Raw genomic sequence first — 26,319 nt, 5'->3', positions numbered from 1 at the left:
CGCCTCTCTACAGCTCTTCTGCGGCTGCGTGGGGAACAGCAGGCCGTAAGGAGGACTACTCAGGCTGAGGTTACAGGAGGTTATACAACACGACTCGCATCCTACTTTCTTCATTATAATTATTGTTTTCAGACAGATACATCACCATGAATCCTGATATCATGAAAGAGCGGCAAAACGCCACTTTTAACATCGAGAAGCTGACCAACATTTTGGACGGGGGCCCCGAAAAGACCAAAAGACGCCGAGAAATTGGTGAGTTTGAAATGTCTTCTTTGCCCGATAGCATTAGTAGTTAATGTGCTCGTTACCCCCGAAATAAGGTGATGATAGTCATGATAATTGCGAAGATATTAAGTATTGCAGAGGAAACTAGCTAATGTTTTCATCGGTTGTTTGCTAAACAGTTGCTGGCAACATTTCCTGTTGACCGTTGACGTTACTGACGTAGAGTAACTTTCTAATGTCCTGAATCCAACCAAACATTTGCATAATTTGGAAACATAATTTAGAAACCTAAAATCTATTTAAGGCAGCTTTTATAAAGTGAAGCACGCCAGGTTGATATAGTATCTTCCCAAGGTAAATTCGGCGTACTTGTCATGTGTCAAACATCCACACAAATTAAATTAAATTATATGATTCCAACAGTAAATCCTCTCATCTATTTATCTGCGTAGATCGTTTGATGGGGAATGATGAGCAGGAGTCCAAGTTCTCAGTTTAACATAATTTTATTACAATACGTCAAGAAATTTGCAGATACAGAGTCTCTGGGTTCAAACATCACTTCCCTGATTTACATGGTTAAGGCAGATCAGTTCATGAAGTCTGGACCCCCCTTCTGTCCCTTGAACCCTCTTTTATATCCCAACAGAGGATTTTTTAAAAGTATGTATGTAGAACTATCCAGAAGGTGCCTCCTCTCAAACTGTTGATTTGTCAGTTTTAATCAATATTGTGGGCACGCCATTTCACCAAGCAAACAGAGACGACAATTATCTTTCTGCTCAGCACACCATGTCTGTGACCTGACCTGACCTGACATAGAAAGTTTAGGCAGATAAAATAAATGTATCTAGAGTAATCATTATTTTAAAACAATATTGGCACATGATCATTGTATCAAATAATCTTGCATGCATAGAGAGGACACACACACACACATAGTGAATTACGCATGCATAGATAGAAACGTACGTTAACAGAGACAGACAACAGAGACAGAATAACAGATTATTTCTAACACCAGTGATGTTAACAGTTAACGTCAGCAAACTTAGAACTGGAGTTAGACGTTCACTTTACGCTTTGGAGAGGGAGCCAACATGACTGACAGCTCGGGGCCTGTTCACATTGTATGAACACTTGTACTGCTTAGCGCATAAAATGCGCTCCTAAAAAGGAAGCTATAAAAACAATATTACAATACAATACATTAAATCTTTATTATCCACCATGGTGGAAATTTGCCTTCGGCTCACCGTAAAGATATAGAATTTCATTAAAAACATACAGCAGTTGAGAATGCAGTTAAAACATAGAATATTAGAAAAGAAAGACAATTAGGAGCAGTTAAAAGTTAGTGCATCACTTATGTTGAGTTGAGGAGGTGAGTAGCGTTGGGGATAAAAGATTTTTTAAAGGCTCCCTTAGCTAGTGGGACCCTGTAACGTCTACCGGACTTCAGGAGCTCAAATTGGTTGGTTATGGGGTGGGAGCGATCTGCTGTAATTTTTCTGGCCTTCCTCATTGTCCTCTCTGTGTACACGTCTGTTAGTGACTTTATCTGCGTAGATCGTTTGATGGGGAATGATGAGCAGGAGTCCAAGTTCTCAGTTTAACATAATTTTATTACAATACGTCAAGAAATTTGCAGATACAGAGTCTCTGGGTTCAAACATCACTTCCCTGATTTACATGGTTAAGGCAGATCAGTTCATGAAGTCTGGACCCCCCTTCTGTCCCTTGAACCCTCTTTTATATCCCAACAGAGGATTTTTTAAAAGTATGTATGTAGAACTATCCAGAAGGTGCCTCCTCTCAAACTGTTGATTTGTCAGTTTTAATCAATATTGTGGGCACGCCATTTCACCAAGCAAACAGAGACGACAATTATCTTTCTGCTCAGGGCACCATGTCTGTGACCTGACCTGACCTGACATAGAAAGTTTAGGCAGATAAAATAAATGTATCTAGAGTAATCATTATTTTAAAACAATATTGGCACATGATCATTGTATCAAATAATCTTGCATGCATAGAGAGGACACACACACACATAGTGAATTACGCATGCATAGATAGAAACGTACGTTAACAGAGACAGACAACAGAGACAGAATAACAGATTATTTCTAACACCAGTGATGTTAACAGTTAACGTCAGCAAACTTAGAACTGGAGTTAGACGTTCACTTTACGCTTTGGAGAGGGAGGCAACATGACTGACAGCTCGGGGCCTGTTCACATTGTATGAACACTTGTACTGCTTAGCGCATAAAATGCGCTCCTAAAAAGGAAGCTATAAAAACAATATTACAATACAATACATTAAATCTTTATTATCCACCATGGTGGAAATTTGCCTTCGGCTCACCGTAAAGATATAGAATTTCATTAAAAACATACAGCAGTTGAGAATGCAGTTAAAACATAGAATATTAGAAAAGAAAGACAATTAGGAGCAGTTAAAAGTTAGTGCATCACTTATGTTGAGTTGAGGAGGTGAGTAGCGTTGGGGATAAAAGATTTTTTAAAGGCTCCCTTAGCTAGTGGGACCCTGTAACGTCTACCGGACTTCAGGAGCTCAAATTGGTTGGTTATGGGGTGGGAGCGATCTGCTGTAATTTTTCTGGCCTTCCTCATTGTCCTCTCTGTGTACACTTCTGTTAGTGACTTTATCTGCGTAGATCGTTTGATGGGGAATGATGAGCAGGACTCCAAGTTCTCAGTTTAACATAATTTTATTACAATACGTCAAGAAATTTGCAGATACAGAGTCTCTGGGTTCAAACATCACTTCCCTGATTTACATGGTTAAGGCAGATCAGTTCATGAAGTCTGGACCCCCCTTCTGTCCCTTGAACCCTCTTTTATATCCCAACAGAGGATTTTTTAAAAGTATGTATGTAGAACTATCCAGAAGGTGCCTCCTCTCAAACTGTTGATTTGTCAGTTTTAATCAATATTGTGGGCACGCCATTTCACCAAGCAAACAGAGACGACAATTATCTTTCTGCTCAGGGCACCATGTCTGTGACCTGACCTGTTCCCAAAACATTCAACACAACCTCCTGCCTAGTCAGAGATATTAGTGGAGACACAAATTTTGCAATGTTCACATAAAGTATAAAACGTAAAATATATATTTTTGTGTTTATAGAATCTTACTCTAAATAGGACATAGAAAGTTTAGGCAGATAAAATAAATGTATCTAGAGTAATCATTATTTTAAAACAATATTAGCACATGATCATTGTATCGAATAATCTTGCATGCATAGAGAGGACACACACACACATAGTGAATTACGCATGCATAGATAGAAACGTACGTTAACAGAGACAGACAACAGAGACAGAATAACAGATTATTTCTAACACCAGTGATGTTAACAGTTAACGTCAGCAAACTTAGAACTGGAGTTAGACGTTCACTTTATGCTTTGGAGAGGGATGCAACATGACTGACAGCTCGGGGCCTGTTCACATTGTATGAACACTTGTACTGCTTAGCGCATAAAATGCGCTCCTAAAAAGGAAGCTATAAAAACAATATTACAATACAATACAATAAATCTTTATTATCCACCATGGTGGAAATTTGCCTTCGGCTCACCGTAAAGATATAGAATTTCATTAAAAACATACAGCAGTTGAGAATGCAGTTAAAACATAGAATATAAGAAAAGAAAGACAATTAGGAGCAGTTAAAAGTTAGTGCATCACTTATGTTGAGTTGAGGAGGTGAGTAGCGTTGGGGATAAAAGATTTTTTAAAGGCTCCCTTAGCTAGTGGGACCCTGTAACGTCTACCGGACTTCAGGAGCTCAAATTGGTTGGTTATGGGGTGGGAGCGATCTGCTGTAATTTTCCTGGCCTTCCTCTTGTCCTCTCTGTGTACACTTCTGTTAGTGACTTTGACTTTTGGGGTGGTCCCACTATTTTGTTTGCCCTTGTCAAAATTTTGTTTAGTTTGGTTTTACATTTACAACTTAAGTTAACAAACCAGCCAGGTAGATGGAAGGTGAGCACACTCTCTACATGTGTGGTGTACACCAATTCTAAAATCTTTTTATATCCTTTAATATTATACATTATGATATTCTGCTTTCATTGTCAAAATGTCGCGATCTGGTGGAAAGTAGGAAAAATATGATAAATTCCAAGGCCAAAGCCCAAAATGATTGACACCAAGACCTAATAAAATGCATGTATTGTGCTTTAACGTGAGATCAAAATTTGCATTTTGAATGGGTTTCAATGGTGCATTTTACGCGCTCAACCGTAAGAGTGTAACTATTGTTTGTATACAATGTATTTTAGCCATAATGCAGGAGCTGAGCTGGAAATAACAAGAGCAAATAAAAATACACAATCTTGCCAAAATTCACAAGAGGTCCTGACTGCAGACCTCCACTGTCAGGCCCCTACCTCCACTGTCGGGCCCCTCCACTGTCAGGCCCGGAAGGGCACGGCATACATTTAAAAATAAAACTGCAGACCTCCACTGTGAGGTCCCTACCGCCGCAGGCTCCACTCTCAGGCCCGGAAATGCAAGGGATACATTTCAAAATAAAATCGCAAATGCACTTGCGGTTGAATCGTTTTCTTCACAAATGAATTAATTTGTTTGCTCGGTTTAAAGAGGTGTTTGGGACACAGGGGGCAGTGGAACTGACTGCAGCATGTTGTGCAGCGTTCCATTGCAGGTATTCCATCCAATGAGATAACTGAAAGATGCATCTAAAAAAACACATAAAATATATCATGTGTTTGAATTATAGTACATGAACTTCAATTCAAATTAATGTATACAGCCTGCAAACTTATTGTTTGTCTTGTCTTTGCTTACAGGTAAAATCGCCACTTGCACCAGGCAGTGTAAATGAAGCCATACTTATGTAGAAGAAGTAATAATGACTACGAAAGTACGAAAGCCGGCATGCTTCTAAATAAACACACACCACAGCAAACCTCTCAACTGGACTCGATGATTTATGCGACAGTTAAAAGCGAAATATACTCAAGTATCAAAAATAAAAGTACTGATGGTGCAGAAGCATTTCAGTTACTATTCGTTTTTTATACACTGTAGTATACAACAGAGGTGGAAAAATAAAAGTAAAAATGTTCCATGTAGTTCTGCCACATGTTGATTCCACTTGTGCACTTAAACAGGTGATATCACTAATTAGCTTGTGGAAACATCCTGGTATGTTGCATCGTGTTGATCACGTCCGTGAGTTCAGAAAGGTGTTTTCAACTTTGTGACTATGCTCAATTAATGCACGGAGTTTACAAAAATATTTCACAACTTACATACCAACAAATGCGAACAGTTACTTTACGTTATGCACTAAAAAGTTAAGAATCATTAGGTGTTGATGCAAACCACCATTGGTGAAAGTAAACTTTGAAGTCATCTAACTTAGCTTCAAAACGACAACCCAAACCGACATAACATTCGGTAATTTGCGTCATTAATGACTTCTATAACAACTATTACAACGGCACGTATATTGACGAAGAACAAAAACCATGCATTTACTTTCTCTGGATAATAAAAATCAGAAACTCACCGCTACTCGCAGAATAAGCTCACTCTTCTTCTTCTTTTCGTACATATGCGCTCTCGCTGGTCTCTCTCGAATTTAAAGGGCAGGTGAAAATGACCCTCCCAAAATGTCCTCCCCGCGCCCCAAAAAACGTCCTCACTTCCGGGCCTGACAGTGGAGGTCTGCAGCCCGGTGCCTCTCAAATTTCATGCCAAATGCATGAACATAGCCAAAACTATTAACAAATGAAGAATGTGCTCAACCTACCCTGAGGGTTAATATAAACAATTTTAAAACAGTAGTAACTAACAGATGAAATGTATTAACAGTAAAGAAGGCTCATAACTCTTGACGTCTTTATAACTAACTTATTGTTAATAAATAGACTGAGGAGACCCAGTCAGCTTAGGATAAAAAAAATAAAAACAGAAGCTGTTTTTTTAAAGGTTGTGTTGTCCCTGTTTTATTGTATTTATTTCTATTCAAAGTTAAGGTGGTTATAGCATGTACTTTAAAAAGGTATGGTCGTTTTTCAGCCTGGGAATGTGTTTAAACAAGAGGAAGCTATAGTTTATGAATCTTCAAATCTTGAAACTCACTCTTAAATCATACACCGGTGTGTACACATTCATAGATGTTAATGGAGTTGTGAAAGGTCCACTTAACCTGTGACATTTGTATTGTATAGATCACAGCAGCTGTGTAGATTTAAAAATACATTTCTGTTTTAATTTCCACTATCCCCTGTAGAGTCAATGGTTCTCAGCGATCCAGACTTTCAGGAGGAGGACCAAAATTTCCTGTCTCGCAGTGAGCGATATGACCAGGCTGTTAGAAAAAGCGCCCAAATGATCCTGAAGCTCAGAGAGTATGGCATTGCAGACCCTGAGGAGATCTACATCTACAAGAAGTATGTGGTAAACAAGTCAACTTGTGAGGCAAACTGTCAACTGGCGTACATGCTGTTGATCCAGATAGGTATATGTGAATGTAAGGCTGAGGGCAAGCAGCACACACAGAGTCAAGTCTGCTGCTCAGAGAGGAGGACACAAGAAGCGTACGAAGGAATTTTGTCCTTGTAAAAAACAGAAAAAGATCTCAAGTATTTAAAATGTTGAGCTCTTTCTTATTGATTTGTAATATGATATGTCAGTATGGGAATATTACATGCTGTAACCATATGCCGTCTTGTTACTAAAATCATGTTAAGCAAACATTAAGCCAGAAAAAAATTAATAAATATTGTTTTTTGTTTGCTTGTCCTCATAAACATGGAGGGCACAATGATGAAGTGATACAGACACACAAGAAGTGTAACATTACATCAAAAATAAGAAAAGAAATTGTAATTTACAATCCAAACTAAAGAGAGGAAAGTGATGAAATGAAATACAGATTTCCACAAGCTAAAGCTTACAAACCAAATACTTTCTACTTGACTATACTGACCATATGTTTTAAATATAAAGCAAACTATTCTCACCTCTCGGATACTGTTATATGTTGTGCAAAAAACAATGGCTGTAATGTCACCACACCCTGACCCCTGACTGTACATTATGGCAGTAATCAAGTAATATAACTGGATTGTATGTTAACTGATGTGCAATATACCAAATGTCATTAACAATGTTTGTTTCAAACACCAAAGGGTAACATCAGGTAACACCATGGTTTAAACACAGACAAAAACAAAAATGGTGGGCCATTTAAGCATGTTTATGGCACCAGATCCACAACTGTCCTGAAACTACTAGTCAAACAACCTAACAGCAGGATGGTTTATACATTTCCTGGTGATAGAAAAAAGTTCAAAGAATCCCTTAAATTTGTCTCTGGATAACACCTGTGATGAGAAGTTTAGCTTGACCGCTGATCTGCGCAGCTCTGTGCGGCCTTTAAGCAAATATTCCCCTGGAGCAGAGTTCAACATGAGATTAAATCTGTGTCTGAGGTTAAGAACCCAGCTTTTATGAGCGGGGCAATGTCTTGTCAGTGTAACTGATAATACGTTTTTATAGGGCAAGACTCACAAGAGATTTTAGTCAGTCTTTGTGCAGTTACAAAGTACAAGCAGTATAAATGTGATCCACATCTATCCCTTTTACACAGCCACAATTAACATGATTCATTTTTAAAAACCCACATTACATATGAAACATCAAATAGGCCAACAGAAAGCTTGGGAGTGAAGGAACATACCACACAAAGAGTAGCATGTCCAAATAAGTACCTGTGTGTGAGATACACTTGACCCTTGGCCATAAAAGCCACCATATGTTAGTGCCTTCATAACATAATAAGTTACATAACATTTATACCATGAGCTGGGTGAATACTGGATTCTGATTGGCTGCAGGGTATCACCTACTAAGTAGTTCCAGTCAAACTGTCTGTTCACCTTTCTAAATGAATGCACTGGCTACATATCTATAGTTTCAATAATGTGTAACCATATGATTCAAAAGATCCTTCGCCCCTTTGAACTTCCTAGAACTGTGTATCACATAAGTGATAGTCTTGTTGATATTTGAGGACCGTGACATGGTTGCACAGCTAGCTAGTTTTGTTGTTAAATTACTGTAAAATTACCGTTTGTCCACCGTACACAGTGTTATTGACTTTCGTATTGACCTTATTGGATGGAAATAATTGTTCCAGACATTAGTCAAACCCTCAGGTTTTGCCAGTTGTACTATGTGGAAAAAGTCCAGATTTTTATTGTCAAACAAATGACAATGTAAATTAATATTGTTAATACAAGTGGCCATGGTATACGTGGGTCAATGCCCCTCAAGTTGTCCATAAATCGGGAATTAATGGACTCTGATGCACGTTGGATGGTTCTGCCCTCACTGCCCTCTGTTAATTCCTGATAATGGACACCTTGTTGGGCTCTCAAGTAACAGCAAGTCTGAACTTACATTGTATGTCCTATACCTTCCCTTCACCCAGAATGGCCCAGGGCAACTGTCATGAAGCCATGGGGCTACACTTTGTCATGTTCCTCCCAACCCTACACAACCTAGCTGACCCTCAGCAGTCCAAGAAATGGTTACCTCCGGCAGAGTCCTTCCAGGCCGTAGGCACATATGCCCAAACTGAGATGGGTCACGGTCAGTCCTGGAATCAGAATGATACGTATTTACTTGTTGTCGTGAAGGCCCTCAGACATCTTCATGATGCTATTAGAAAACGGCACAAATTAGCATTTGTGTTTTTGAATCTTGAACCAAAATTACATTTGAGGGAGAAAAAGTGACCCATTGCAGCAGGTTTGGAAAACTTCTGAGCACCAAGAACAGTGATGATGTCTTGTTCGTGTTTGACAGATCCAGATTATGTAGAATAGTAATTGATGTCAAATGTAGTTGCATGTGTGTTTGCATCTTACAGTTTGCATGTATCGAAAATGTGTAACCATACTCTAACACATCAACAAACTAACACCTGATTACAACCATTAGTGACTTCACCATCCTCCTCTGAACACCAAAGCATGGCAACTGTAACACACAACCTGCAAGAAGTACACTGCCCCTCTGAACTTACTGGAACTGTGTATCACATAAGTGATAGTCTTGTTATTGATTTGGGGACAGTGACATGACTGGATAGCTAGCTAGTCTTGTTTAACTTACTGTCAAATGAGTGTGTGTCGACAGTACAGTGTTACTGACTTTTGTGTCTTGCTGGCATAACATAAGCTTATGTTAGGTTCTAAGAGCTGAGTGGACTAGTCATATCTCCCGTTGTCAAGTCATATCTAAGGTTTGTTCTATTTACTGGAGTAGGGAGTAATGTTTCCATTGCATACGAACCTAATGGGATGGCAATGATTGTATGATTGTTTACAATTTTTTGCTTTAACAAGTGACCATGGTATATACTCACTGGCCACTTTATTAGGTAGACCTTTGCAACTGCTCATTTATGCAAATATTTAATCAGACAATCACATGGCAGCAACTCAATGCATTTTGGCATGCAGACATGGTCAAGGCGACCCGCAAAAGTTCAAACTGAGCATCTGAATGGCATGGTTGTTGGTGCCAGACAGGCTGTTCTGAGTATTTCAGAAACTACTGATCTACTGGGATTTTCATGCTGAGCCATCTCTAGGGTTTACAGAGAATGGCCGAAAAAGAGAAAATATCCAGTAAGCAGCAGTTCTCTTGGCCATGTTAGTGCCAGAGGTCAGAGGAGAATGGCCAGAGTGGTTGGAGATGATAGAAAGGCAACAGTAACTCAAATAACCAGTCGTTATAACCAAGGTCTGCAGAAGACCTTCTCTGAACAGACAGCTAGTCCAACCTTGAAGTAGATGGGCTACAGAAGCAGAAGACCACATTGCCACTTTATTAGGTACACCTTGCTAGCTAATAAAGTGACAGGTGAGTGTAAGCAGGCTAATGTCCTTCCAAGTGTCCATATTTTGGATTCAGTGTACTCCGATGTATGTAGAACCGTTCTAGCCTGCCGGTCATCCATTAATTCTTGATAATGGACACATTGTCAGCCATTATGTCTCAGCAAATTAACAGCAAGTCTGAACTTACGTTGTATGTCCTATACCTTCCCTTCACCCAGAATGGCGCAGGGCAACTATCGTGAAGCCATGGGGCTACACTTCTCCATGTTCCTCCCAACCCTGTACAACCTAGGTGACCCTCAGCAGTCCAAGAAATGGATACCTCTAGCAGAGTCCTACCAGGCCGTAGGCACATATGCGCAAACTGAGCTGGGTCACGGTCAGTCCTGGAATTAGAATGAAACGTGTTTACTTGTTTGTTGTTGAAGGCCCTTAGACAACTTCATGATTCTGTTAGAGAACAGCACAAATTAGCATTTGTGGTTTTGAATCTTAAACCAATATACATATGAGGGAGCAAACGTGGCCCATTGCAGCAGGTTTGGAAAACTGTTGGGCGCCAGGAGCAGTGGTGATGTCTTGTTCATGTTTGACAGATCCAAATCATGTAGAATACCAGAACAAGAGTAGTTGCATGCGGGGTGGCTGACTGGTAAATCACATCCCACCAAGGCTGAGTCCTTGTCACAGCAGACCCCAGTTTGAATTGAACCGAGGTCCATTTGCTGCATGTCTTTCCCTCTGGTCTCCTCCTTCCATTCTCTATGTCACTATCTAATGAAGCATGAAAATGCAAAAACAAAAAATCTTTGAAAAAAAAAATGTTGCATGCGTGTCCTGATGATTCCGTACATATGTCACATTTTGCATACATCGAAACATCTGTTTAGAATTCACTGCAACATGTTAGCAAGCGAACATGTTATAGCAACCATTATTGACTTCAACATCATCTGAACACCATAGCATGGCGACTATAACACACAATCTGCAAGAAGTACATCGCCCCTCTGAACTTACTGAAACTATGTATCACATTAGTGAAAGTCTTGTTGATATTGTTTTGAGGACAGTGACATGGCTGGATAGCTAGCTAGTCTTATTGTTTGACTTGCTGTCAATAAAAGCTGAGCAAGACATTTTTAAAAGAACAAAATGTCATTAAGTGAAAATACAGTGTGAAAGTTCTGAGAAATCGAACGAAAACACAGACAACAACAAACGAGTTCACGGCTATTTTAAAGTCCACAGTGCCGTGGATCCGCATTGCTTTGCTTCTCTTCTGACGGCTGCTCACCTTGTTAGTAACCTGTCAATTAAAGGTAGCCACGCCCCAAATTATACGATTCTTTAGCATCTATTTTCTTCTAAATGGGGCCATTATTTACACAATTAACATCATATTGTCTTGAATAAGATTTTTTACCAGCAATTGAGACCATAGTGTTGTCATGAGAATTTTTACTGAGGTAATAAATCAAGTGAGAATTTGACTCATTTTGTATTGAGATAGATGGGACCAAAATGGATACCTCTAACAGAGTCCTACCAGGTCGTGGGCACATATGCCCAAACTGAGCTGTGTCACGGTCAGTCCTGGAATTAGAATTAAACTCATTTACTTGTTTGACTTCATGATTCTGTTAGGAATCAGCACAAATTGGCATTTGTGCTTTTGAATCTTGAACCAAAATTATATTTGAGGCAAGAAAAGTTGCTCATTGCTCCAGGTTTGGAAGTCTGTTGAGCACCAGGAGCAGTGGTGATGTCTTCTATGCCGGTTAAGTTAGTAGTTGCATGTGTCCTAACGATTGTTAGGTATTACCTAGGTAACCTATAGGTATTAGGCTAGTCAAGTATAGCTGTGTTACTAACATTGCTACACTATTGGCTGTCCTTAACACACTAAGCGTTAGTCGTATGTTACTACATTAGGTAGTTCTACTGCTTTCCTACTCACAACACTCATTCTTTTTTATGTCATGATAATGATCTAATGGAGAAGCTTGTCTGCATTTTGATTGCTGTGTCTTGATCACTCTTCATCTCTTTGCAAATGATGAACTCTGTTTAAAATCAATTCTTATCAATAGTTAAGGCTGTCTTTGGTTTGGCTGTGGACATCTTGAATGGCAAGAAATTATGTTCTGTTTGTGCAATTTGTAGGTAGTGGATACTGGAAACTGAAACTGGTCAACAACCAGTTTTTGTCCCTTTTATTGGCCAGAACTACATTTGCTGCAGAAATATGTGGTCTGGGATCCAATAATGAGTCTGACGTCTATCTTCTGAATGTCTCTTTGTAATCTGAGAGAATGTAGGCCAGCAAGCGGCTATTGTTTGTTGCCTTGTGGCAACAAAGTCAAGTGGATGTTATTATGAATCAGTATTTCATCCGTGCAAACCTACACTAAAAAGTTTAGAAGCAATGGCCCTTTTAATTAACCTTTTGTCCACCTGTGTTTAGGCAGGTTTGGGCCAACACTGGGCAAATTAAAAGAGTATCAGTTATGTTGTGACCTAATGTGCCCTGACCCGTTTTCAAGGGCTACAAATAACAATAGCTTTTATAGTCATTTCATTTATTCATCGTTTGGCTGGGCGATATGGTCAGAAAGCTTCTATTCTTATTTAATTTATTGTCTCAGTAACTGTATATCAAGATATGTTTTCTAGTAATAAGATAAATGGTCTGCATGAAAGACTGTGGAATTTAATCTGTAGCAGGGGAACTTCATTGTTGTGGAGTTTTTAATCCGAATTATGACCACATTATCAAATCAATATGCATGATAAATTCACAAGCTGTTTTTATTTGTCTCTGTCACTTCTGCCTTTACCTCTTACTTGAACAATCTACTTTCTTCATCTCTTTCCTCACTACTTCATCATTTGAACCATGTCCATTCTTACCCATAATCCCTCCTGTGGATTTTTGTAAAAAAACAAAACACTTTTTCTCACATTCTCCCCTCATTCATCTGCACTTACATGGTTCAAACTTTCTGTATTGCTTCCCTCAAAAATCCCACGGGCTTGTCGCTCCTTGTCCTCTCTGCATCACCACCTGCTTTTCTTTTCCGTCTGCCCCTGTTCTGCGTGGCCTAGCTGTGTGCACCCAGACAGGCCAGAGCCCTTGGATCTGCATCTGGGGATGTTCCTGCCCACTATGCTCAACCAGGCCACGGCAGAGCAGATGGACCGTTTCTTCATGCCCGCCTGGAACCTAAAGATCATCGGCACCTACGCTCAGACTGAGATGGGCCACGGTAAACTAAACCAAGCAGTCCGAAATATCTGGCCTGTTTAGCCCTATCAAAAACAGGGATTCTTTGTTTTGTTTTTATAATAGCCATTAGACCCCAAAATTGCGCAGTATGGATGTAGGCTGTTGACTTCGGTTGTACTTTAAGGCAAAAACAGACTGGTTCTACAATTTGATTGGATTGGATAGTTAATTAAAACTTGGATAGTTCTCATGCCTTAGTATAAACTAATGTTGACCTAATCAGCACTCATATGCATTTGTGTCTAATAACTTTGATTAATAATTCACAAAGGAAGTTTATTGTGTACTGACTTGCATGTGTTTTTAACATCCTTTCCATTATATTTTGCCCATCTTTTGCATAGGATACAAGTTAATTCAGTGAACAAGGAAAAGCATCACGAGTGACATGTTGTAAACAAACCCCAGGTTTAAAGGTATACAATGCAGGATTTATCACCCTAAAAAAGACAATAATATCAGCTCATATAAAAGTAATCATCACTAATGATCCACGAGAAGTATTTGGCAGTGAGCCGGCAAAGCACAGGACAAATGTCATTCCAAAACAAATCTGGTGGTTTTGCCACTTTTGTTGAGCTGGTTTGAAAGCTTGAATGTTGTTAATAACAGTAAGTGACAATTCCTGCAAAGTATGCCTTTAACTTAATTTTCTAAGCTGCTTCAATGTTGAAGAAACTGTGTGTGAGCAACACTTCTTCAAAGACAGTAGGTCAAATATTGGATATGGTTAAACATATTTTTGACCCTTCTGACCACTTGTGTCTATGGAAGCCCTGAACCGCAATGTTATCTTGATCTTATCTTGAGATGTTATCTTGTTATTTCGAGATAATATCTCGTTATTTCAAGATAATATCTCATTATTTCGAGATAATACACATATGTAAAAAAAAAAAAAAAAGAATTAAAAAAAAAAAAAAATCTTCCAAAATTTGGAAGATTTTTTTTTTTTAATTCTTATTTTTTCTTTTTTTTTTATCTCAAAATAATGAGATGTTATCTTGAAATAACGAGATATTATCTCGAAATAACAAGATAACATCTCAAAAAAAAATTTCTTCACTTGCGGTTCAGGGCTTCCGTATGTGTCTGTTGACCCACTGGAGAAATATAAAGTTATCAAAATTAGATTTTCCTTTAACTTGCATACCCGAACCTCTGGAATAGAGTCTGTCACGAGGTGCTATGCTCCCTGACCACCAGCCTGCATCAGGTAGCTGTCTGAGAAAAAGTATCTCTCTTGATCTCGATCAGATCTTTTCAATCAACTCTTTCCTTTCCTAACAAACCTAAATAATTTGTATGTTTTTAACATTTAGATCTAGATTGTTTGTCTTAAATTCAAAGGACATCAGGCCTTTAGATCTGTCAAACACCTACAAAGCACTCATTGCTCCTTTTATGTTGATTTCCTACATTTCTTTTGAATTGTAAGGATATACCTTTTAATGCATATTTCAAATTGTGCAAAGTTTTTTTTCTAACCATTATGTTTTGTCATGATGTTTTATTTTTGTGCTTGTATAATTGATGCTAAAGTATTATTCTGTTCTTTATGTGTCATTGATTGTGTGTATGTATGATCTTGAGTTTGTTCATGTTACATCAATTTATTTTTGCTTATTGTGTACTCTGTATGTGTGTGCTTGTGTGTTTGGTGGACTTTGATATGTTTCCTCTGTAGGCACACACCTCAGGGGGCTGGAGACCACAGCCACATATGACCCCGCCACACAGGAGTTTGTGTTGAACAGTCCCACAGTCAGCTCTATCAAATGGTGGCCTGGAGGACGTAAGTACATCGAAACGGTCATGTCTCTGCAAAACTGAACTGCGAGTTATTTTGCAGCCTGGAATTGGCATAGTATCAGAATCCCTGTAAACATAAGTTATGTTTTGTTTTCGTCAAGATGTGACATGTCCTTTCCTCATTTCTCATTCAGGCTGAGAAAACATTTTGACATTGTGAACAAACCAGTTTTAACCCTCTCTATCTGTTTCTTTCTCTTTTTCTAGTTGGAAAGACCTCAAACCATGCCATAGTTCTTGCCCAGCTTTATACTCAGGGAAATTGCCACGGTCTGCATGCTTTCATCGTACCAATCCGTGACATGAACACACACAAGCCCCTGCCAGGTAAACACTGTCTGTGATGTCTCTCTAGATGTGGTGTTTGTGGTAAACTCCTGTTCTTCCTTTCATTAGCTTGTGTCTTTTCCCTGTTAGGCATTGTGGTTGGAGATATCGGCCCCAAGTTTGGCTTTCATGAAGTTGATAACGGCTTCCTGAAACTGGAGAACGTACGAATCCCACGGGAGAATATGTTAATGAAATACGCCAAGGTAATGGGACAATATTTGGGTTATTGATTTCCCTTAAATCAAATGGCTCTGTTTGCCATTAGAGTCATGCTGTTCTTTGTTATTTTATAATAAGTTATTTAACCCTTACTTAACAAAGAAGTCCCTTAAGATTAAAATCTCTTTCAAGCGAGACATGGTCAAGGTGTACAGGCTACGAAAATGATAAAATAGAGCACATTGAAAACAAACTAGACATCTGATACATAATACAAGATCCAGTTTAGGAATAACAATTCAACTCTTCAGTTACACTTTTTTTTATATATATTGTGTATTCAAATTGGTTATGTTGTGTTTAATCTCAGTTACCAAGCCAAAAATAATGCATTTTAATGCAATATCCTGCTGTACATCCAACCTCCATGAAGGCTATAATTTGCATTATTTTATTGAAACCTTTTAGAAAAGTGTTGATTTGAGTCTGTTTGATTGAACTGCACCTTTTTAATTGTAGGGTGGATTTGGGTAATGTGGGACACTTGGTAATGTGGGACACTTAAAGGAACACTCCACTGTTTTTTCATATTAAAACATGTTATTCGGTCAAGTAAGACGAGTTGATACAGACCTCTTGCGTCTCAATGCGTGCACTCAATCGCCCTGGCGCGTGGCGCCACTTGGCTAGCACTTAGCTTAGCCCAGTTCATTCATTAGGATCCAAACAGATGGACAGTTAGAAGCGACCAAACTCCTCCACGTTTTCCCTATTTAAATACAGCTACACGAGTAGTTAAACGACCAAGTATGGCGACACAAAATAAAACGTGGCGCTTTTCTAAGCGGATAAAAAGGATAACTATAATGTATGGCGGAATAGCACTTGGGAGCACTTCGACTCGGCGCAGTAATATCATCACTCCTGAAAAATCTTCTCCCCCTCCCTCTCACTTCCGTCAACAGAACCAACGTGAGCTGCACCAGGAGTAGTAGTTCGAGCAGAGCTGACGAAGTATCAGGTTGTAGGAAGATATTTGTGAACAATCATGGTTATAACGTGCATCGTAAGTTGTTCTGTTGACGGAAGTGAGAGGGAGAGGGAGGGGGAGAAGATTTTTCAGGAGGGTCTGTATCAACTCGTCTTACTTGACCGAATAACATGTTTTAATATGAAAAAACGGTGGAGTGTTCCTTTAAGGTTTGGCTGGTTCATTTCCTGCTTAAAGTAAATATAGTCATCAAAACCTTTACTATTGGTCTACCATGGGTGTCATGTGACTGAAATTACATAAAATATTTTTAAATTTAGAAAAATATAACAAAGTCAAAATTGCAAAAAGTGTCCCACATTACCCGAATTCACCCTATAGACTGCTCCAGTCCCTTGTAATTAAAATGGAATAAACATCTCTATTAAACAGTCTCAGCAAAAACAGAAAAATACAACATTCATGATGATAGCAATTATTCCAGGACTGTTGCATTAGACTGCATTACATTTATCATTGTGTGCATAATACACTGAGTTTATATCACATTTAAAGTGGGACTTATGCGCCTGAAGCATCTGCAGTTTGAATAACTCTGCCTCTCCACCAGGTGGAGCCAGATGGGACCTACATGAAGCCGCCCAGTACCAAACTGACCTACGGCACCATGGTGTTCATCCGCTCCCTGATTGTAGGCGAGTCAGCTTTGGCCCTCTCCAAATCCTGCACCATCGCCATCCGCTACAGTACTGTTCGGCACCAGTCTGAACTCCGACCGGGGTCAGTCAATACAAAGGAATACATTAAGACACTTCAGCAAACAGCTGCACAAACATTGCACAACTTCTAAACGTTACACAAAAAAACAGACAAATACTTAAGGTTATGCATGCACATCTCATATGACAGGACTCAAAATTAGACTTTGCTCTGTAGAACCAGATTTTTTAACACTTGTTTGAGGAAAAGTCTGAGATGGCAATTTATGAATATGTTATTGCGTTTAGCTAAATGGTAAACATTGTACCTATTTTTTCCCAAGAAAAAAATGAGTACAAAACTATTAATTTACTTTTGTGTTTTCCATAAGAAAATTACAGGAGACAAATGGATAACAGGGATGTGATAAAAAAAAATGTATACAACCCAAATTCCAAAAACAGAATGCAATGATTTGCATACATTCAATTGAATACAGTACAAACACAACATATTTTAATGCGCAAATATCGGGATGTTTTCTCGTAATTATATACATTCATCCTAAATTTGATGCATTCTGTGTTTATTTATACATCTTGCATGCCTTTGGAATCAGTATTGTAGGAAATCAATTAAAGAAAAGTCAAGTCAAACACATACAAATTCAAGGGCGATACAAACCTATACAGACAACAGGAGACGACAATAGAGTCAATAATGATTCAGTTCAAACAGAAGCAGACAGTGCAAATATATATATATATATACTGAAACTCAAACCTGTGTGTTTGTGTCCCACAGAGAGCCAGAGCCTCAGATCCTTGATTACCAGACGCAGCAGTACAAGCTGTTCCCTCTGCTGGCTACAGCGTATGCCTTTACTTTTGTTGGAAAGTACATGAGAGAGACCTATCACCGCATCAGTGGAGACATCCACCAGGGGGACTTCAGTGAACTGCCCGAGGTACTAATTGCACATCCAGGTTTAATGATTACTGATTCAGGATGATGCATATTGGAACCGCCAATCTTTTCAGATGTTTGTGTGTTGAATGTTTGCAAAAACCAATTCAATCATTTAATCTACAAACAGGTTTGTTTACAAATAGCAATGCTAAGCTTGGTTAGTCAGCATGGAAGCAGATGCAGCTTGCAAGTTCTTCAAATCTAGTAGTTATTCAGTTAGTTTCAGTCCCTCAGTCTCTGTGGCTTGTTCACAGGTTATCTGATTACACTCCATTTACTCTCTTCATTTGATTTAAGCATGAAGCTCTTTTCACCCTCTTTTGTACTCCAATCTACAGCTCCATGCCTTGTCTGCGGGTCTGAAGGCCTTTACCACGTGGGCAGCCACTTCTGGCATCGAGGTGTGCCGCATGTCATGTGGTGGTCACGGCTACTCTTGCAGCAGTGCCTTCCCGGACATTTACGTCAACTTCACCCCTACGTGCACCTACGAGGGCGAGAACACAGTCATGATGCTGCAGACTGCACGGTAACGCTTCACACTGAATCGTTTTGGCCAAATATAACACGTCACCACACCCAAGTTCACAGCTGCCAATATGCCATTTAAAAAGAAAACATTTTCTGACTGTTGTCATTGTGGCCATACAGTAGGAGGGATGTTACTTTACTTTTGCTTTTATTTAAAAAAGCACATCTGCTTAATTCCAAAAATGCATTTTAGTACTGCTTTTTGTTCTTCTTTTTTTTTTTTTTTTTTAGCTTTTTCACCCCCCTTTTTTTTTTACTTTATATGGCTGTTTTGCATAAACTACCTCCTTACTGTTGATTCTTAAAACTATCAGTAGCTGCATTGTTTTTATGCTGCTGTCCAATGAATAAATAATACCTTTTTAGAACGAGACAGACACACAAGCAGACACACAGACATAAACATACACCCACTCAGCTGCCCTATCATACCACAAATGCAGGGGACACACCCACACTCCTCCCACCGCAAAAACAAACATTGGTGACATTTTATATCCCTAAATGATAGCTGTTATGGTTTTATATCACCAGTGGTATAAAGGTCAGTTGCACAGGTTAAAATAAAGCTACAATATTTTGTTCATGAAAGGGATATTGTTTCCATGACAAGAATGTGTGAACAGTTACTGAAGTGTTCAATTACACAATGAGCTTGAACATGAAGTACACTCTGCAAAGGTGTTGTGAATGGGAACGAAGGAAGAGGTTGATATATTATACCAGGCTTGGACTTAGTGCAAGTAAATGGATAAGCAATGGGTCACTTGCCCTTTTATCCACCCGTGATTAAAGGTTTAACTGTGTGCCTCCTCAACTCTTGTCTATGCAGATACCTGGTGAAAAGCTACCGGCAGGTTAAGGCAGGACAGCAGCTGAGTGGCCTTGTGTCATATCTGAATGAACCAAAGCAACGGATCCAGCCCCAGACTGTTGCTGCCAGACCAACAGTGGTTGACATAAATGACCTGGCAAGCCTGGTGGAGGTCTACAAGCAACGAGCTGCCATGTAAGAGTCAAGGGCAGTAGAGAAAATAATCTAGTTTATTGACATAGGGTTCATGTTTTCATCCTTGCCTTAGTTATTTAATGCCTCTTAGATGGGACACATTTTTGTTGTAAAGTAGTAATATTTATTATCCTTACTCAATACACGGCTGCTTTGACCCTTCCACTCTTGGCTCAAAGTTGCATGTAATGTATGATTTATAAAAAGAAAAATCTGTTATGTCAGTGTTATGAAGCTGGATATGGGCATATGCTAACGGCCCAACAAATCAGTTTAAGTTGAAAGTGTTAAAAGGAGATAGATGGATGTTGACACACTGTCTGCTGTTACGTCACACGGATAGATTTTTGTTGGCCAGAGCTTCAGTTGTCAACGTGAATCACTCTGATAGTCTTTTTCCAATTAGTGTCTGCCCAAATCTGCTTTTCTCTGCTGTCAACCATATTTCTGCCTTTGTCCTTTTCACAGTCACTGACATAATATGCTGCTCTGATCACGTCCCTGCATACTGTCAGCCTGAGTCACATCTAAATTCATTCAGCAGACAGTGTCAGCTGTGTAGCTAAGCCAGTCTAGTAGAGGACGAAAAAATGTGGCCTGCCAGTTAAGACTTTAGAGGGATAAAGGACAATTATGTTTTTACAACCATTTCTTCGTTTGGTCAGGTTTCCTCTTTTAAAAATAATACAGATTTTACTGATAATAGTGAATTTGTGAAAAGACCATCTTATTGCACAGGAGTAGATGGAGATTTCAGGGAAATTAAGCAATTTTGTTTTTATACAGATGGTATAAAGTCAATGTGGAAGTGTCTTAAACCCTGCATTTTTTTCTAATGGCCTGTAGGGGGCGACTTCACTGGTTGCAAAAATATGTCAGATTATCTCAATGAGAACATGATCTTACTTCTCACTTGATTTATTACCTAAGAAAACATTTTTCTAATGAGTTTATGGTCTCAATCGTTAGTTTGAAGTCTTCTTCAATACAGCAAGATGTTCAGTTGGTCCCATTTAGAAAAAAATGGACAATGTAGACGGTGGCTTTAATATTTTTGATTAATTCATATTAATGAGATCTTTGGTTAATGCAGATGATGTTGTGTTTGTAGTCTTGTTGAGCTGGCAGCTAAGAGCATCCAGCAGGAGTTGCAGCACAGGAAGAGTCAGGAGGACGCCTGGAACAACAGCTCTGTTGACCTAGTCAGAGCCTCAGATGTAAGTTCAGCTCTGTGTGTGTTCATATGTGTGTTTGTGATCATCATCATCACATAAGCCCCTTTCACAGAGAGGTTTTGTAATACTTTTGTGAAGGAGATCGGCCCCTCTGCTTTTTTATAGAAAAGTTCTGACAAGTGCAGGAAACCATTAAACACTTGAATTTTGTCACCCTTGTTGCATAGCCTCACAGCAAAAGGGTCACCGGTTTGACTCGGGCCTGCGGCTCTTCTATGTGGAGTTTGCATGTTCTCTCCGTGTCAGCGTGGGTTCTCTCCGGGTACTCCGGCTTCCTCCCACAGTCCAAAACATTCACTTCGGTTTAATTGGTGACTCTAAATTGCCCGTAGGTGTGAATGAGAGCATGATTGTCTTTCTCCATGTGACAGCCCTGTGATAATCTGGCGACCTGTCCAGGGTGTACCCCGCCTCTCGCCCAATGCCAGCTGAGATCGGCTCCAGCCCCCCGTGACCCAAGTGCGGATAGCGGTTAAGGATAATGAATGAATGAATGTTTATAAATCTGTAATTTACCTAAGCTGTAAGGTGCTGGAAAAGCCTGAAAATGATTGAAAAGTGCTCAAATTTGACTTTGGAGTAGATCTAGTAACCCTAAACCACCCTGATATACCGCATTGGCATTCATGGTGCAACAGAGGTATTCACCTAACATTGTTGGATTCTAATGTGTTTGTGTGTACACTAGTACTAATTACCGGTTGTCTCATTCACACAGATGCTGATTTAGTGCTGTTATTACCTCAGTTACTCCCTAGAACAACTCGTGTTCATACCATTCATACACAACTTCAAGGTGAAATGACAGACAGCATTCTCGCCTTGAACATGCTGTGTGAGAGTGGCTATAGTTTGAAGCTTTCCATAGTCTGCAATACACAGCTTAGACGTATGGGTAATTGTAGAGACTGATGCTGAGCCGAAGCCCAATATGTCGTTCCAATCCTGATAAGATCAAACTCAAATCCCTCTAATTTTTCATCTAGTTTCTTCCATCTTATTTTTTGCCTTGAATTCCTTTCATTCAGCTGTCCCCATGTTTTCTGTCTGCAGGCCCACTGTCACTATGTTGTAGTGAAGCTCTTCACTGACAGCCTGGGGGAGATCGGAGATATTATGATCCACTCTGTGCTGTCAACCCTGGCTCTGCTCTACGCCCTGCATGGCATCAAAAACAACTCTGGAGACTTCCTAGAGGTCAGAAAAGTCACAACACAGAGAAACAATATGATTCACACTCACTTTTTCCTCTTATTGCAGGTGGACATATTGTGCAAAGCTGCTCCAGTTATTAGCATACTCCCTTTACTGTCTGTCATACTGTCTGCTTCCACATGAAAGAAAAACAGCCTCAATTGCCTCTTTGTCTCCGAGCAAACAAAATGGGGTCTTTGTGTGTCTGTGTGGATTTGTATGCCTGGGTAGCTGGAGGCCTTTGCTCATTAAAAGAAGCTAATGAGATTCAAATCAAAAACAAAATGTAAAACTTCATGCATTGTTTTAACAGGCACATTCATCCATCGTCTCTGCTATGTTTCCTCACTGTTAGGGCAGCTGAGTGACGTCCAGCAGTACATTTTCAGCAACAGTTCCATCTGTTTTTATTTCAGGCTGGACTGCTGAATGTGCCACAGGTGCACCAGACTTCTGTTCGTATCAAGGAGCTGCTAAATCAGCTGAGGCCCAACGCTGTTGCGCTGGTAGATGCATTTGACCTCCACGACAAGAAGCTGAAATCAGTCCTGGGACGATATGATGGGAACGTCTATGAGAACATGTTCGAGTGGGCCCGCCGCTCACCCTTAAACGCCACAGAGGTCAGTCGGTTGAAATTATAATGGTACTGACAAAATGTTTTGCCTTTTTCCCCAACATGTACGCTAAATATAAGCAACCAGGAAAGGAAGCAGGTCAACCTCACCGGGTTCAGGTTAGGCCTGCTTCCTTTTCTTCAGTCACACCACAGGTTTCCCCCACAGCGGTGCTTTCTTAATTTTGATGGTTGGCAATTAATCAAAAATAACATGTGACAGCATTGCGTTTGGCAAAAGAAGCAATTTGTTATGCATGGTTCCCACAGGTCCTGGAAATTCTTAAAAGTTTGTGAATTTGAGTATAAATATCAAGGCCTTTTTGGAAGTTTTTGAAAATAGACATAAATAGACACAAACAATTATTTGAAGTGCTGGAATTTATATATACAATTTTATTTCTTTTTCTTTAGTAGACACGCTACAATCTGCTGTCTGCATGTGTGTCTCCCACAGTTGCCTTGTTGTTTCACACACCGACTGACTCGAGAAAGGGCAATGGTCGCATGCATGAGTGATTGAAGAGCAAGCATGATGCAGTTTCTTATTTATGTGCGGGTTAAGCAACAGCAAGCAAGCAAGAGAGGGCAAGAGAGAGCTGTCGTTAAGCGATCCTTCAGCTATGGAAAATGTAAATACCAGGACTTGTGGTGTTGCAAAAGTAATTGTAAATTATCCTTGCTAAAGCTTTGCCTTATTAGATCCTTACATTTAAGGGAACTTGGCTTGAAAGCCCTTTAATATTCTGTGAATTTGATATTTAACAAGGTCGAGGAACTCTGAATCGGATAAGGGCGGCTTTATTGGTTGAAATGATGACACTATTACTAATTTGTGTAGAGCAGGACTTGTTAGACACAATAGCAAACAGACCAGATCAAGCTAAAGGTAAAGACGTTTTGTTTCCCCGTGGGATCCTTTACACAATGTTGTCACACACATCTGAGCCCGTCAGTGGCAAGAACAAACACTTGTAGTTGATTTCCCATTGGTCACTTGGACCAAAAAAAATTATGAAAAAAATCCAGGTTAAGAATATCTTGGTTTCCCTTTATCAAATGCTCCTTTTCTTCTTCCTTCCACAGGTCCACGAATCCTTCCACAAGTACCTGAAGCCCCTGCGGGCCAAACTGTGAGCTGACCACGGTGCACCACGATTCCTGGCTGTGACCCTTCAACTCTCGCCTCATATCAACCCCATGATGGCCATCACTTTCAATCACTGCTGGTGTTTTCCAGTCTGATGGCATTTAGCCTTCCCTACTCTACTCTCTCTACAAGTGGTCAAGCTGAACACCTTAATGAGTCACTCTAAAGGCCAATGTGTACTTTAACCTTTTTGATCACAGCTGCCTACATTGATCTCTTCAGTGATTTGCGATGATGGGGAAAATCACTATTTGTTCAACCTAAAATTAATTAGATTAAAAATTGACCTAAAACCTCTAATGAAATCAGGATTTTGAGCCAAAAATAGTTACGAATGCTGAAAACAATCAAGTATTTGCAGTTTTAGATGGCCATATTTTCTGTAGAGAAATTCCTTCATGAAGTTTCCTTGTATTTCATTTTTTTCCCATCTTTTCTTCTCTCTCTGCTTTGTGCCTGACGGCTCCTCTCTGTGAGCCAGCCAAGATGGAAATGCCATCTCTCTCTTTCTTTCTTCTAACAAGAACAGAATGTTATTATCAATGTTACATAATGTAAGAGCGTTTTATGTTCGGAACAGACCAACAGCAAAATAAGTTTTAGTTGTTTCCCTTGATAACAAGGACCAACATGTTATTTGAAAGGACACTGTGTAATTTGTTATTATTTCAGAGGCAATAATTAATCCATGACATTTATTAGTTTCTGGAGGCAACAAGAAGGAAAAGCACAAGCTTGAAGCAACTTTTCCTCCTAAGTCTGCAAGGACAACCCCCCACCTACCCTCCGTACCCGTAACTAATAGTGTATTATGACTGACTTAAATGGCAGTCATAATGTAGTTCACATTGTAAAAAACAGCCTATCATATTAGAGCAGAGATCCAATCAAGTAAAGACATAAAAATGAAATACTGTGACAATACCATTTTTATGTACTTTTCAGTAGACAGAATCTCTGCCTATACAGTTTAACAATGCTTCAGAGCAGTCAGAATAAAAAAAATTACTATGCCTTAAAAGTCGCTGTCCTACATTAGACGTGTTTCCATTCACATAGAAGAAGAATGCTTCAAATCTTCCAGTTGCTGTATTTTAATCGCTAAAGGTTAAAACAATCTCAGCTCCTCCACCTGTCACATCTCTTGCTGTATAATAAATAACATGGTCCTACTTTAGTGATCCATTTCACAGATACTAGTGTGCAGGTTATACCCGACTCCACATTTAGAGAGAAGAGAGGCTCATCAAATACAATGTATGTGAGACAGTGGAATGATTTATGAAGACACTTAGTAATTTGTTCATGGCAACTCTCTGCTTGTGCTGTGTGTTTGATTGTCAGAGTGATAGACACTATTCTATGCGTCCACATGCTTCTGAATGTGATTGTTGGACAGGCCACTTAGTGCAGATACTAGTGGAGTATGTAAAATGTGTACAAAAGCACCTGTGTAATATACACTGTATAAGTGATTTAGTATTCTCCCTCCCTGCTGTGTGGGGTTGATATATTCTACAGAAGGGTCAAAATCCCGGCCAGCATCTACATGGATACTTTTTTCTGATTTTTAATCAAACACATTTCAAACTACACACTTGAAATAAATCCGTTAGTAATAAGCTAATGTAGAAATCTTCTGCTTCTTACATGATGAAATATGTGCACTTTTTATTTTTTATTTTAGATTGATGCTTCTCTATCTGTTATTACAATGAAACAAATACAGTTTTAGAAAAAACTTAAACTGACCTAGCAAGCAGTAGAATATTCCATAGAATTGGTGGATTTGTGCTTTATCTGAGCTTACAGTAGTTCATTTTCTAATAAAGAAACCTGATTCAACAGTCAGTTTGTGTAACTGTAATTACACGATGATAAAAAGGAGAAATGTAATCTAAAGCCTCACTGTGAACTGTAAAGCTGATTTGTGGGATGATTATGTGCCTGATGAAATTGTCTTTTCTTACTGTAATTAATTGAGAATGGTTTCTCAAGACTCGTAGTATTTCATTTCTGCATTTGTACGACTTTTAATCCGTTAATTTCTGCAGTATGGCACGATTGTCAATATGTGATGACTAAGCTCTTGTGTGATAATGTTTTATTGAATAATGATTTTAAACATGATTTAAATACTTTGACCAGTAAGTTATATTAATTAAAAAAAAACTAAACAATCAA

At 39.2% G+C, this 26,319-nt stretch overlaps 1 protein-coding gene across 3 annotated transcripts; it reads left to right on the top strand.

Annotated features, from left to right (window-relative positions):
• Positions 1 to 55: 55 nt before the first annotated feature.
• Positions 56 to 26,319, top strand: acox1 (acyl-CoA oxidase 1, palmitoyl). Of its 3 annotated transcripts, none has more exons than XM_059340350.1 (14): positions 56 to 255; positions 6,530 to 6,689; positions 10,370 to 10,530; positions 15,128 to 15,235; positions 15,460 to 15,579; positions 15,670 to 15,785; positions 17,343 to 17,512; positions 18,236 to 18,398; positions 18,739 to 18,929; positions 19,764 to 19,940; positions 21,052 to 21,157; positions 22,229 to 22,372; positions 22,786 to 22,992; positions 24,072 to 26,319. In XM_059340350.1, exons 1-14 carry the CDS (start codon positions 147 to 149, stop codon positions 24,120 to 24,122), a joined length of 1,983 nt encoding a protein of 660 aa, XP_059196333.1. In that variant the 5' UTR covers positions 56 to 146; the 3' UTR covers positions 24,123 to 26,319. The 3 variants fall into 3 exon arrangements, with proteins under 3 accessions (XP_059196333.1, XP_059196325.1, XP_059196316.1); XM_059340342.1 differs by lacking the exon at positions 10,370 to 10,530 and adding an exon at positions 13,260 to 13,420 and having other exon boundaries at positions 57 to 255; XM_059340333.1 differs by lacking the exon at positions 10,370 to 10,530 and adding an exon at positions 8,735 to 8,895 and having other exon boundaries at positions 57 to 255.

Source organism: Centropristis striata, chromosome 1 (assembly GCF_030273125.1).
Source record: "Centropristis striata isolate RG_2023a ecotype Rhode Island chromosome 1, C.striata_1.0, whole genome shotgun sequence".
Classification (NCBI taxonomy): Eukaryota; Metazoa; Chordata; class Actinopteri; order Perciformes; family Serranidae; genus Centropristis; species Centropristis striata.
This window is presented reverse-complemented; position numbering and strand designations above follow the sequence as displayed.

Excerpts from the sequence above, each read along its gene's own strand:
- acox1 (XM_059340350.1), top strand. The coding sequence starts at position 147 with ATGAATCCTGATATCATGAAAGAGCGGCAAAACGCCACTTTTAACATC. Across the intron at positions 15,236-15,459 it reads CAAATGGTGGCCTGGAGGAC|TTGGAAAGACCTCAAACCAT; the intron begins GTAAGTACATCG and ends CTCTTTTTCTAG. Across the intron at positions 18,399-18,738 it reads ACTTCAGTGAACTGCCCGAG|CTCCATGCCTTGTCTGCGGG; the intron begins GTACTAATTGCA and ends TCCAATCTACAG.